At 36.7% G+C, this 15,513-nt stretch overlaps 1 protein-coding gene across 9 annotated transcripts in view; it reads left to right on the top strand.

Moving 5' to 3' along the window:
- Positions 1–15,513, top strand: part of LOC123556906 (ets DNA-binding protein pokkuri-like) — a 135,169-nt gene that overhangs the window by 62,199 nt on the left and 57,457 nt on the right. The window contains exon 1 of one of the 9 annotated variants that reach the window (XM_045347972.2): positions 12,453–13,557. The exons of the other annotated variants lie outside the window; for them this stretch is intronic. Coding sequence (XP_045203907.2) covers positions 13,071–13,557 — 487 coding nt within the window. The 5' untranslated portion in view covers positions 12,453–13,070. Of the gene's footprint in view, positions 1–12,452; positions 13,558–15,513 lie in introns of those variants that run through there. 9 annotated transcript variants of the gene reach the window in all.

Raw genomic sequence — 15,513 nt, 5'->3', positions numbered from 1 at the left:
GATGGGGAGGGGCAGAAGATGGGTGGGGTAAGGCAAGAAGATGCTGGAAAAGCTACATACAGATATTAAAGTCTGTGATTTTGTTCATGTAAAAATCTAAATTGTCTGGCTCTTTAACCTTTACCCTGCTAAATTTCTAAAATAGACTGATCTATCATTCAATTCTGACAGTACCATTTACTATTCAAAGGGATGTTCACTAAAAATTTACTGACTGAATAGCGAACAGTGCAGACCAAGATTGGTGCAAAGGCAAAGCAGGCTAAAGGTTGATATTTGATGGACAAGTTTTGGCATTTTTTATTGCAATTTCAACTAACTATAGGAGAATTCAACATTTATTTAAAGATGTCCAATACCCATCTTGAGCTAAATCATTTGATCTTTAGATATTTACTTCAAATGTTGGAATTCGAATCCTCATCACATATATTTAACTTTACACAATATATAGATTTATTGTATTTGCAGAACTGTATTCATATTTGAGCCGTGCCACGGGATAACCAACATAGTGGGTTTGCGACCAGCATGGATCCAGACCAGCCTGCGCATCCGCGCAGTCTGGTCAGGCTCCATGCTGTTCGCTAACAGTTTCTCCAATTCCAATAGGCTTTAAAAGCGGACAGCATGGAGCCTGACCAGACTGCGCGGATGCGCAGGCTGGTCTGGCTCCATGCTGGTCGCAAACCCACTATGTTGGTTTTTTCATGGCACGGCTCATTTAAATGCCATGTAGTAACAATCAGTTTACTACTACATATGGCATCCTCACTCGGAGCATTGAATTCTTCATGTGAGGAAGCCATCAAGCTGGCTTACCGATGGTCGGTCAGGTTTTACCCAGGTGCCCACTCATAATGAAATAATGCACGAAGGAGCACCTGGGGTCTTCCTCCGCCATTAAAGCTGTAAAGTTGCCATAAGACCTAAAATTGTGTCGGTGCTATGTTAAAAACCCAACAAAATAAATCTGTATAATTATGGCCTCTTTAATATACAAAGATGTCTGAGAAAATTTGATGAAAAGTTCTCTCATTTCCTATTCCATTGTTACCGGATTATATTGGCAGCAAGAATCCTGTCTCTGAAGCCGTAGAATTTTAGATTACACCAAATATACATGTATTTATTAAATTCAGCTTTGTCTGGCGACAATTAGTATATAAATTTTCTAGTCCGGAAATGCTTCACAGGATGAAGGGAAGTAAAATTATGGTTTTATTTGAAACGCACTTGATATTATGTGACATATATATGCAAAAAACAGGCTGAAAACAACCTTTTCAAATAGAGAGTGGGCGTCCTTAGGCACGGAACTCTTGTTTGAAATTAATAACTTCCCATATATCTTTTCGTAAACAGTTTTTATACAGTGACTTTATGCATATCCTATATTACATAGTTGATGTGTCATGTTTTTTTTCAAGGCGTCGTTGATATATGACAATAAAATGAGAAGAGAATTTAAAATGTGATTTTTTTAATCCATTTTTGAACTTTCAGTAATTGTGCATGTGTGTTTGTAGAAAAGTCTACGCTAGTAATTATTCCTTGGACTTCCACAGTAGCATAGTAGCAGTTAGACTAGCTCCTAGACTATGATATATCTTTTTACATTTTTATGATTGAATGTAGTGAACTGAGCCAGTCTATATCCTATGTCCAATATCATATTTCAACATCAGTCCTGTGTGAAAATCTAAAATAGACTGGCTTTTGTCTCTATGAAATTGAATTTGTCAAAAAAGGGAAAAATATAGAAATATAGTTATTATCAGTCTAGTGGCTAGTCTAAGTAGCAGTATACCTATGCTGGTTTTGAAATTAGATATCATTGGCCTTACTAAAGTTAATATAACTGACAATTGTTCATATTAACAAAACGCGATAACTGTGGCCTTTATTTACTAATACCGGATCAACCCATAACAATGAAATAGGGAATCAGGTGGAAACATTACATGACAAATATCTTATATCGCAAAACCGATGTAAGTAGCGGCGTGGTCTAGTGGTTAACACGTATGATTTGTAAGCTTACGGTGCTGGTTCGAATACAGGACGAGCTACTTTTTTTAAATTTTCTAACATGTTTTTACCTGGAGAAGAATACAGGTAAAACTATTTGTATTATGATTTTCTTGTGCAGTTATACTTAGTACTTATTGATCGAGGATGTCATATTAGAATAGCCATTAAATCTATTAACATGAATAAAGAAAACTCTTGCAAGAATGAAAGAAATACTAAATACAAAAGACGATATAAAAAAGACCTACAAAAATAGAATAAGTAAAATCATTTAAAAAAAAAAGTGCTCGAACCTACACCATACAAACATAAAAATAATAGAGGTCCAACACACTATCCACTCGACTATAAATCTGTTATGGATTAACGCATCGTATTTAGAGTTAAGAAGACTATAATATACAAATGAACACCAATTATAGGATAATGCACCTGCTTTACCTGTTTTTGGACTTTACCAAGTACCGTTAAAATAAAATTATGGCGATCCATTAATACATCTAAGCCAGTGTTTGTAACATAATCGTCTAGCTGCCATTTTCTGTCTTTATTTTTCATTTAAATAGATTAAAAGTCATCTACTTAAAAAAAGGCTTTCATAATAAAAAAAAGGATATGTATAATCTTTAGAAAGGGAAGCATTGTAGCTATTTTACAGTTTAATATGATTATTTGTATTTTGAGCAATACGAAGACCGGAAACACATGTTTTCATTAATAATATTTGGCCTTAAAACACTATCTACCACTTCCCAACAGGAGATTACTCTATTTATTTCCTGTCCGATAAATTTACCGGTAGTGCAGATAGTGCGTTGCCCGTATCAAATTTTACCTTATTTGGAAAAGATCTAACAAACATGTTTTTCAATCAGTATTTTAAGACAATATTTAAAGGGACATACCTCAAATGTTAATTGCTCATAACAAATATTAATGTCTGTAAATTGTTTAAAGTAAAATTTGAAGGTATTTTTTGCATAAGCTGTAATTTAAAGTATGAAATTTTGTTAAAATCTTGTTAATTTGCTACCAAGACTAAACAAACATTTTTTTCATTTCAGTACTATAATATACGATTTTAAACTGAAAATTCCTCAAAATAAAAGAAAAGTTTTAAAGAAATGAAAACAGATAGCAGTTGATATTTGAAATCAAAAATGATAAACAGGTAGATTTTTAAATAGCTTTTAAATAGCTTTCAGGATTTTTTTATTTACATATTTTATCGAATCCTTTAGATAAAAAGTTCCTAACATGCACAAAATCGCTCTATAATTTCATTTCAATCAAGGCAGTTGCTTACTAATGAAAGCATTTTCTAAACTTTCAAAAAAACACCATAAATCTGAAGACATGCAGCTTTAATATTCTCCAGTTGTTTTGTTGTTGTTTTCTCACAATTTTATAAAGTTTGTTTTTTTAGCTTTCTTATACCGTAGATACCCATGTATAATGCGCAGTTTTTTGACCCCCGGGACCACCCTCGAATCGTGGGTGCGCATAATACACAGGTATAGACAATTTTCCAACTTCAAAACAAGTTTGTTACCGATGTTCGTTGGTAAAGGGAAAATACTCCCTACACAGGTATAGACAATTTTCCAACTTCAAAACAAGTTTGTTACCGATGTTCGCCATTTTGGTAAAGGGAAAATACTCCCCGCGCTTACTGTCACCACTAAAATCTAAGATTGCCGTTACGTTCCGTAAAAGATCGAATGGTTTATTTTTCTTTCAAACAAAATTAATTTCATATAAATTTAAAAGTATTTTGATGAAAGAAATGTTAATAAATCACAAAAATTTAAATTTATTCAAAATATTAAACTAAAAAAGGTAAAACAACAAATATAACATTATTTTACTGGTTTTATTTTCAAGAAAACAAAAATCGATAGTACCGCGAGACCAATGCTGCTGTCCGCTGCGGAGATAAAATTAATTACTCGTTTTCCATCCACCTCAAAATTGACCAAAAATGTTTTTTTCCCCAGAATTTTGGGCTTAAATCGGGAGTGGGCATTATACACGGGTGTGCAGTATACATGGGTATCTACGGTAGATTGTTTAAAATCTGGTAAAGTTACATAGTTTAAGAATATTGCCTTGCTTTCATAAGTTATATGACAGCACAGTAATCAAACCCATCTATGGTAACCTTAAACCTGTTTAATAAATTGTTGCCATGGTAACTGGACTGAAAGAATCACAAATTTCCTCGCATTATAAAGAGAAAAAGATCTTGATTACAGACTGATAAAGATTATTTTGTAAATGATGTTTATGAAGAAAGACAAATTTTGCAGAGATGAAAAAAATAAGTCTAATGACATTTTGGATAAATTAACACATAATACATTTACAGTACAGTCTAACCTGCCTTAACTGTCACCTTGAATCGACGGTCACCTGACGTTAACGGTCAGTTTGAAACGCCCCCCTGACAAAATTCCCTGTATTTTATACTTTGATTCGGCTGTCACCTGCTGTCCGCGGCCAGCGGCCATCAGATTGCCTCCCAAAGCCTAAAACGGCCTGCATTAGACGTTCAGCAGTCAGTCCCCCGGCCATGTTTAGAATTGGATTTAACAGGTTGCTAAATTGCAAGCCTTGTCCATAGCAACAGACAAGAAAACAACCACCGATGACAGACACATGGCGCTGAAGTTTATCGAACGGCCGGTAGACAATAGAAGTACAGTGATGACATTTTGAGAAATACGTGATTGCTACCGGAAGTTTCGCGTGACTTCACCACAAAAATAACAAAATGACATGAGCTTCTCAATTCAAACTGATAACCAAAGGTGTGATCCTCTTTCTGTTACGATCAAATGGCCAGTAATTATCGGCAATTAGCGTGTCATCTCATGTCAGTTTTGTTGTTCACAGTTTGATCTCGGTTAAAGATAATAATCAATCTTTTATTAGTGATTTTTTTTATATTTCTTTCATCAAAATACCATTAAATTTAAATGAAATTGATATTGTTTGAAAGAAATATAAACCACTCGATCTTTTAAGGAACGGTTATGGCAGTCTTTAGCATAGACAGTAGGCGCGGAGAGTAACTTCCCTTTACCAAAATGGTTAAAATAGTAAACAAACTTGTTTTGAAGTTGGAAAATCGTCTGTGACCATTTTTGTTGTAAAAAACACACCAGAGTTGTTGATTGTTAAAAAGACCATTAAATTTTGTATTGCGAAGGTATATGCATGTCAATATATCCTGGTAAAATGATAAGAATAAAACAAAAACGAAATGGGCCTAAAGGCTAAAGTCATGATTGAACACTGGTCAGAAGTCTGAAATATATATATACTGGCAGCCCCTTCGATCAGCAGTCACCTGGCTTAAGCGGCCAAGTTGTCTTTTTCCCCTGGCTGGCTGCTTAAGACAGGTTAGACTGTATTCAACAAAAATGGCTGTTAAATGTCAGTGGTTCATGTGTGTTCATAAAAATATATTTTAAGATAAAAAATTATGTTTGTTGCCTATGGTAAGAAAAACCCTTACTTTCTATCAGGGCTCCGGAAATTTTGATAACTCAATCGGTCCGAAACGAAAATCCTGACATCGGCGCTACCCCACCCACCGCATTCCCAATATTACATATTTTGTAAAACGTGATAGGGTAAAGAAATAAGCATGTCATGCATTAAAACTGAGTTACCAGTCACCGCGCGTTACCATACAATGAAGACAGTTACTCAGTGTTATGTGTGATCGTTACTTTGTTTAAATTTCAATGTTTTTCCGAGATAATACGAGGCATTGACACCGTGTGCGTAACTAGTCTAAAAGCCAACGCACGTGACTTCATTACCGTATACGCGGCAGATACTTTGTGATGTTTCCTCATTTTCTGACGGAATTCTATAAAATACAATGCGTCAAAGTGAGTTACACGACACATATTCTCTGCTAAACAGCCTCAGTATTTAAAGAATACTCTGCTGCGGACCGAATGTGTACGTTATTTGAACGCTGAGATCGAATTTCCCGCATGTATAGTACCAAAACGTCACGCGGGTTGGCCACGGATATTTCATTTCACTTACGTTGTACTTCAATAAGCAACTACATTTTATAAAGTTATATGTTCTCTTCTGATGTAAACAAAATTTCATTTTGAAACGTTTTTTAAAAGACCGATTTGATAAACAGTGCCACTCCGGTTTTCTTTATCATTCGTGGTTGCCCGTCCATTTTTTTCTTTTTTGTACAGTCGGGTTGCAAAGACGATTTTCTGCATTTGTTTCGACTTGAGCCCCAACAAATGCATCATGTAATTTTTTCAAATCAAGTAATTATAAAAATTATTTTTATCGGTTTTCCGTGTGATGTCTCATTAAATCAAAGACCTATAATGTACAATTATACCTCTTTGATTAAATGCAGCGACCATTTGTTTGTTACCGTGATCAAACATAGCCTTTTGAAATAAACCATCCGTCGGATTCTAAATAAAAGAAGTGGATCCCCGTCGAAATGATTTGGATCCAGTCAGAAACGTTAGGAAACCAGTCAAAAATGTTTAATACACCGCAGTCGGCTGTCTGCAAACATTAAAGGATGTGCCGCGCGAGCACTGATTGCGTCACGCGCTAATTACGGACTGATTATCAAAGTGACAATCAGACCGATTGACACTTTTATTGATTATCTGAAGGTGCGACCAACAATTTCCTACTTGGCAGGTGCTCGTGTATTGAGATATAAGACCGAAATATATACTTTTCTCCATTTTTACGGGACCGATTTTTTTCGTTTTTTCACTTCACGAATCGGTCCGAAAAGTCAAAAATCGGTCCAAAACCGACAAACCGGCAAATTTCCGAAGCCCTGCTTTCTATGATACCTGGTGAAGTTCAGAAAGCTTTCTGTTTCTTGATGCCCTTGAAGCCTGACTGCTTGAAAACCTCAGTGTACCTTCATGTGCTGTGTGGCTTGAAAAATCTTACTGTTCGTTGCTCTAAACGCTACTGCATGATGCCTGGTTTAGCTTTAAAAGTGGTTGGTTTTCATTGATGCTGTATAAAGTTCAGTCTGCGTTGATATCAAGCAGTCCGATGCCTGTGCCATGCAGCATTTAGTGTTGCTATTCTGTAGCGCCATGCTGCTGCAAGTGCAAGTCGCATTTCTGTGCTGTATACTGGAAACAGTATTACTAGTATAAAGCACCAACCTTTTTTGTTAGCTCACCTGTGCAATGCTCAGGTGAGTTTTTCTGATCACTCGATGTCCGGCGTCTGTCTGTCGTCGTCTGTCTGTCTGTCCGTCAACATTTCGCTTGTGTATGCGATAGAGGCTGTATTTTTCAGCTGATCTTCATGAAATTTGGTCAGAATGATTACCTTGATGAAATCTAGGCAGAGTTCGAAAATGGGTCATCTGGGGTCAAAAATTAGGTCACTAGGTCAAATCAAAGAAAAACCTTGTGTATGCGATAGAGGCTGTATTTTTTAATTAATCTTCATGAATTTTGGTCAGAATGATTACCCTGAGGAAATCTAGGCAGAGTTTCGAAAATGGGTTATCTGGGGTCAAAAACTAGGTCACTAGGTCAAATCAAAGAAAAACTTTGTGTATGCGATAGAGGCTGTATTTTTCAAGTAATCTTCATGAATTTTGGTCAGAATAATAACCTTGATGAAATCTAGGCCGAGTTCAAAAATGGGTCATCTGGGGTCAAAAACTAGGTCACTAGGTCAAATTAAAGAAAAACCTTGTGTATGCGATGGAGGCTGTATTTTTCAAATAATCTTCATGAATTTTGGTCAGAATGATTGCCTTGATAAAATCTAGGTCAGCTTCGAATATGGGTCATTGGGGGTAAAAAAGGTAGGTCATTAGGTCAAATCAAAGAAAAACCTTGTGTATGCGATAGAGGCTGTATTTTTCAATTGATCTTCATGAAATTAAGTCAGAGTGATTGCCTTGATAAAATCTTGGTCAAGTTTGAATATGGGTCATCTTTGGTCAAAAATTAGGTCACTAGGTCAAATGCAAGAAAAACCTTGTGTATGCAATAGAGGCTGTATTTTTCAATTGATCTTTATGAAATTTGGTCAGAATTATTGCCTTGATAAAATCTAGGTAGAGTTTGGTTATTGGTCATCTGTGGTCAAAAACTAGGTCACTAGGTCAAATCAAAGAAAAACTTTGTGTATGCGATAGAGGCTGTATTTTTCAAGTAATCTTCATGAATTTTGGTCAGAATGATAACCTTGATGAAATCTAGGCCGAGTTCGAAAATGGGTCATCTGGGGTCAAAAATTAGGTCACTAGGTCAAATCAAAGAAAAACCTTGTGTATGCGATAGAGGCTGTATTTTTCAATTAATCTTCATGAATTTTGGTCAGAATGATTACCCTGAGGAAATCTAGGCAGAGTTTCGAAAATGGGTTATCTGGGGTCAAAAACTAGGTCACTAGGTCAAATCAAAGAAAAACTTTGTGTATGCGATAGAGGCTGTATTTTTCAAGTAATCTTCATGAATTTTGGTCAGAATGATAACCTTGATGAAATCTAGGCCGAGTTCGAAAATGGGTCATCTGGGGTCAAAAACTAGGTCACTAGGTCAAATTAAAGAAAAACCTTGTGTATGCGATGGAGGCTGTATTTTTCAAATAATCTTCATGAATTTTGGTCAGAATGATTGCCTTGATAAAATCTAGGTCAGCTTCGAATATGGGTCATCGGGGGAAAAAAAGGTAGGTCATTAGGTCAAATCAAAGAAAAACCTTGTGTATGCGATAGAGGCTGTATTTTTCAATTGATCTTCATGAAATTCAGTCAGAGTGATTGCCTTGATAAAATCTTGATCAAGTTTGAATATGGGTCATCTTTGGTCAAAAATTAGGTCACTAGGTCAAATCAAAGAAAAACCTTGTGTATGCAATAGAGGCTGTATTTTTCCATTGATCTTTATGAAATTTGGTCAGAGTTATTGCCTTGATAAAATCTAGGTAGAGTTTGGTTATTGGTCATCTGTGGTCAAAACTAGGTCACTAGGTCAACTCAAAGAAAAACCTTGTGTATGCAATAGAGGCTGTATTGTTCAATTGATCTTTATGAAATTTGGTCAGAATGATTTCCTTGATGAAATCTAGGTCAAGTTTGAATATTGGTCATCTGGGGTAAAAACGTAGGTCACTAGGTCAAATAAAAGAAATGCTTGTGTTTGCTCCAATTTTAATGATACTTGGTCAGAATATTTTTTTCCATGCAATCACTAGGTCTATGTTTACACTGTTATGGTGTATTATGGCGTGTTTCTCAGGTGAGCGACCTAGGGCCATCTTGGCCCTCTTGTTTTCTTGAAAGCATGGTGTATAACACCTGTTCAGTATTGTAGATATTTATGTCACTTGCCCTGACACTAGTCATTTATTTTCTGGGCAATAAAAGTGTGACAAAAGGCAAAGAAATGTTGATGTATGTGTAAAGATTTCAAAGTAAGTGAAGATTTTTGCCTGGCTTTGAACTGTTAGACAAGAATTACAAAGCCGCAGTGTCAGTAATAAATTTCTTATATGGCAGCTTTTGACTAGCATGATGTGCATACCTGTTGTATCATTTCAACAGTTTTCAGAGTTGATTAATTATGAGGACAGGGGTTTTCCATGAACTGTTGGCCTTACCACTTGGATCTAGTTCAGTTCATTTCAGTTCAGTCTTTTCTGTATTCATGTGTGCCATGTTAAGAAGTTGTTCTTTATGACATTATGTTTTGTTTTGTTTTGTTTAACTGGATGCCATTTCTTGATGATGTTTTACTCATGTACTACAAACAATGCTGTGTCTATGTCATACCATAAAGGGGGCCTCCGTGGACGAGTGGTTAAGGTCGCCGACTTTAAATCGCATGCCCTCACTGATGTGGGTTCGAGCCTCACTCGGGGCGTTGAATTCTTCATGTGAGGAAGCCATCCAGCTGGCTTATGGAAAGTTGTTGGTTCTACCCAGGTGCCCGCCTGTGATGAAATACTGCACGGAGGGGCATCTGGTGTCTTTCTACACCATCAAAGCTGAAAAGTCGCCATATGATCTATAATTGTGTTGATGCGATGTTAAACCCAACAAAAAAAAGATGTCAGTACCATACTGACTTATCATCGGTTACTTGAGCTCTGCTTAACCTAGCCAGGCAGAATTTAAACCCTGTGCTGCTAATTTGTGTCACCGAGACGGCCTAGCCGACTAGTGGTTTAAACTCTCTGCTGCTAATTTGTGTCACCGAGACCTTGGCCTAGCCGACTAGTGGTTTAAACACTCTGCTGCTAAATTGTGTCACCGAGACCTTGGCCTAGCCGACTAGTGGTTTAAACACTCTGCTGCTAAATGGTGTCACCGAGACCTTGGCCTAGCCGACTAGTGGTTTAAACTGTCTGCTGCTAAATGGTGTCACCGAGACCTTGGCCTAGCCGACTAGTGGTTTAAACTGTCTGCTGCTAAATGGTGTCACCGAGACCTTGGCCTAGCCGACTTGTGGTTTAAACTGTCTGCTGCTAAATGGTGTCAGCGAGACCTTGGCCTAGCCGACTAGTGGTTTAAACTGTCTGCTGCTAAATGGTGTCACCGAGACCTTGGCCTAGCCGACTAGTGGTTTAAACTCTCTGCTGCTAAATGGTGTCACCGAGACCTTGGCCTAGCCGACTTGTGGTTTAAACTCTCTGCTGCTAAATTGTGTCACCGAGACCTTGGCCTAGCCGACTTGTGGTTTAAACTCTCTGCTGCTAAATGGTGTCACCGAGACCTTGGCCTAGCCGACTAGTGGTTTAACTCTCTGCTGCTAAATGGTGTCACCGAGACCTTGGCCTAGCCGACTAGTGGTTTAACTCTCTGCTGCTAAATGGTGTCACCGAGACCTTGGCCTAGCCGACTAGTGGTTTAAACTCTCTGCTGCTAAATGGTGTCACCGAGACCTTGGCCTAGCCGACTAGTGGTTTAAACTGTCTGCTGCTAAATTGTGTCACCGAGACCTTGGCCTAGCCGACTAGTGGTTTAAACTGTCTGCTGCTAAATGGTGTCACCGAGACCTTGGCCTAGCCGACTAGTGGTTTAAACTCTCTGCTGCTAAATGGTGTCACCGAGACCTTGGCTTAGCCGACTAGTGGTTTAAACTCTCTGCTGCTAAATGGTGTCACCGAGACCTTGGCTTAGCCGACTAGTGGTTTAAACTCTCTGCTGCTAAATGGTGTCACCGAGACCTTGGCCCAGCCGACCAGTGGTTTAAACTCTCTGCTGCTAAATGGTGTCACCGAGACCTTGGCCCAGCCGACCAGTGGTTTAAACTCTCTGCTGCTAAATGGTGTCACCGAGACCTTGGCCTAGCCGACCAGTGGTTTAAACTCTCTGCTGCTAAATGGTGTCACCGAGACCTTGGCCTAGCCGACCAGTGGTTTAAACTCTCTGCTGCTAAATGGTGTCACCGAGACCTTGGCCCAGCCGACCAGTGGTTTAAACTCTCTGCTGCTAAATGGTGTCACCGAGACCTTGGCCTAGCCGACTAGTGGTTTAAACTCTGCTGCTAAATTGTCACCGAGACCTTGGCCTAGCCGACTAGTGGTTTAAACTCTCTACTGCTAAATTGTGTCACTGAGACCTTGGCCTAGCCTAGCTACAAGTGGTTTAAACTCTTTGCTGCTAATTTGCTTGTTTTGTTAAAAATGTCATGGAGACCTTTGCCTAGGCAGTCGGTTGTTTAAACATTTATTGTAGGGCAGTAATGTGTCTTCTCATTCATACACCAGGAGTGTTTCCGAAAAGAAAAAAACATTTGAGAAAAAAGTCTTAGTCTTGTTTTGTGATCTATGCTCATACACAAAAGGAACAGAAGAGAATGAAACACTCCCTTAGAGAGACAGCTGAAGGCTAGAGTTTGATTTGACCTAGAAGTCTTTTGCCCTGGACCTGTTTCTTAAGTAACAAATGGACATAATTATATAAATTTTAAGTTAGGGGTTATCCCAAATTAACTAAATGTAGGGTCTGAATAATAGCGGACTAGAAGAGTTGTTAAACATTAATCAGTACACACAATGTTGTCTAACCTAAGAACCCAATAAATACAATCTTTAGCCTTGTATAAGATAATGAAAACGATCATTAATCTTTGTTTATGTGTGTCTTAGTATATACTTCAGACATGTAGGTTGACCTGAGGAAGTTAATGTAGTACAAAAATAAGAAAATTTCGAAATATAATCAAACTGTGTCAATACAAACACCTTTATTGATAAAACTATGTTTAAAATTTCATGTTACATGGACATTACTTAAAATGTTTAGGTATAACCTTACAAATAAGTTGGGTTTTCAACCTAATCGTTTGACCTAGATAATCATTGAAGTGATCATGTGACACCTCCGATGGTTGACAGAGTTATAGTTCAGTTCCTGTATTCATGCAGTCATACACTTTGCGGAATACTTCCTATGTACTACCTATTCTTTATCGGTATTGTCTAGCTGGTTTAAACATGTCACTACACTGTGGCTAAAGGCAATAACCACCGCCTATAGACATTTAAATCTTTACGCAGTGTAGCATGGATCAGTGTTTTTGAAAAAAATATTTTGAGATATATTGAGATAAAGCGGTAATAAGAACACAGAAATACAGGCAATAGGAAGGGAAGTTTACGTATCGAGTTTAAGGAAAACATTGTGTCACAAGACCGAATGTAGGAGTATCGGATTTTTTTATTCAAGAGTTAGTGAATATTTTATACCTAGTCTGTTCTATGGATTTATCCTATTTAATGTGGATTGGAGCAGGAACTTAATTATTTAAAAAAAGGTAGTTTTTGCTAAAAACGAGAAAAAGATGGCAGATGTGAAAATTAACAAACTGAATAAAGAAAATTTAGATTGAGGGAGAATCTGAAAGTGGATTAGTATGAATATATTTGATGAAGATTATTATGTGTGGTGATATTAATATGCAGGCTGTTTACTATTGAAAGTACATTTTAAATGATTGATTGAAATCTGCAGACATTTCAGCATAGGGAACTGTAATTAAATGTTCATGAAAAATTACTGTGGTTCGGTAGTGAAGGTGGAGTGCGGTTACTTACCCCCAGCTATGCCGACACCGGGCCCCATCAAGATGGAACCAGCATTCATTCCAACTCATCCATTTATTCATCATCCGCAGCCTATACAGCCTTTACAATTTCCATTTGTGATGCCACGCACGTATTTCCCTATGGCTTTTCCACCGGCTTCAGCTATTGTGCCTCCCCCGCAGCCGTCGGTGCCTGTAAAGCCGAGACCGATAAAAGCAGAATTTAAAGACTCTCCTGTGTTTGAGACCCAGTCTGAACCACCAGTATTAGATTTATCTGTGAAGAAGACTCGTAGAGACTCCACATTATCAAATGTATCTGTGATTTCGGAACAAGAAAGTGTCGGACCTGAGGATCCCGATCAGGGTCTTGATCTGTCGTGTCCTGAGAAACAAAATGGTGGAAAAACATTTAAAAAAGCTTTATTAAATCGATACCATAGTAAGTAAAATGTCATGCTTTTAAGCATTTTTGGTTGAAACGTTTTGACATGGTTCAGTGTAAATAAGGCAAAAAAATGAAATATTTAGAAATGTGAGATTTTAGAAAATATTTCACAAGTTAGGTGAATTAATATTCATTAAGATTCAGTTCAAGATTGGAACAGTTTTAGGTTATTTATTTCTTGAGAGAAAATCTAAAAAAAATAAATGTTTCTTGCCAGTCAAAGCCATTATAGAATATGTCTCTGTATGTTGCAGATTGATAATTTCCATGATTTTAGCATAATAAACATTTAAAAATGAAAAAAAAATCTGTTTTATGTAACAGGTTAGCTAAAAATGAATTTATGATATAATTGCCTGGATGTGTATGAATAATTTTTAGGTTGGTTATGAAAGTTTTACAGATTCCTTTAATGCATACATGTAATAAATTATGATAGTTTTACAATTAACACAAAATCCAAGATTGAGGAAATTTTTCCTCCATTGAACTTTTATAAGTTGCGCTGACATTAAATTTTGGGAGTTCTGGGGTTTAACTTGAAGTTAAATATTGTAGACATAATAATAATACCATAAATTTATTATGCTCTTTTATAAAGGACCATTTTAGTACTTTTAATTACAATTTAATGCGCAAGACAATTGAGTCAGTCCAGTTAATCAGCAGCTTGTATTTTCCGCAGAGTTTTAATTATCTTGTTTGCTAGTTTTAGAACTGAAATTAGTTTTATTAATTGAAATGAAGCATTGTAATTGGAGGATTTGAAATGCATTATGGGAGAATCAGTTAATTGTTTTGCTTCCCTTTAGACTCGAAAATGTTGAAAATTAATTGAATAAATTTCCTGCATATTCGAAGATTGATCGTAAAGATGAAATTTAAGGAAGAAAAATAATCTAATCTTTAACGTGATCATAATTGCTTTGGTTCGGAACATGAGAAAATTGAGTCTACATGATTTCCGTAAAAAAGATTTCATTTCCTGTTTGAACAAGTGGCATTTTAATCTTATCTAGGATTACGACTTTGACCGAAAGTACAAACCGCCAGAAGGATCACATGATCAGTGTCTTACTTGTGTATTTCCTTTTTATCTTTATCGGAAGTTTAAATTACTAACGACGTTTGTATAAGATTTCATTCCGATTCAGTCATAAAGAGGCACCCCCTCACCCCCCTGAAAGGTGATATACCCGATTTTAGGATTTCAGTATGTTATGTCATGCAAAGAAGTATTTTTCCCCTCTATTTTGTTTTATGCAGAAAACATTACCAGTGGTCAGGTATTGTTAGTGTTTTTTAATTTACCTGGAAGAGAAAAATGACGAGGCATAAATGAGGAGTCTGCATGCTTTCTCTGCAGTGTTTAAATTGAAGTATTATAATTCAACGCAAGGTAACATTCTGAATAAGGTCACCGATTTAAAGAAGTTTTAGGTCTCTTTGTCCCAGATTTAAATAAAGTTACTGATCAATATTTGTATAGAGATCAGATAACTTCAAACACTTGAGATGTATATCCGAGAGAAAATGAAATGTACCTTATTAAAAAAAATTGCAGGATTGGTTTTGCAGAAGTAATTAATTTAAGAAAGTTTATTGTTTTAACAGCCAGTTCTATGGCACATAATTGCAATCATGAGTAAAATATATTGTGATTATTTCTTTGTCTTGAACATTAAAACATTGGGATTTTTTTCCCCCACAAAAACAAGGGAGATAACTAATGAAATTACCCATGTTTATAAATGTCAGGAAACATATGAATATTACAGTCACCAGGACGAGTGCATGTAGTAATAAAGAAACGCGCATAATAAATATTTTTCGAAATGAAATGAACTCCAAGCATGTAAAACAAATGAGGTAGGTTGGAAAGACAATTTTGCAGTAAATATGTATGTGTAATAAAAGATAATGCCGCAATAATGCCAATGCTTCCTCACT

This window comes from Mercenaria mercenaria, chromosome 5 (genome assembly GCF_021730395.1).
Source record: "Mercenaria mercenaria strain notata chromosome 5, MADL_Memer_1, whole genome shotgun sequence".
NCBI lineage: Eukaryota > Metazoa > Mollusca > Bivalvia > Venerida > Veneridae > Mercenaria > Mercenaria mercenaria.
Note: the sequence above shows the minus strand (reverse complement) of the source record. Positions and strands in the feature narration are given on the sequence as shown.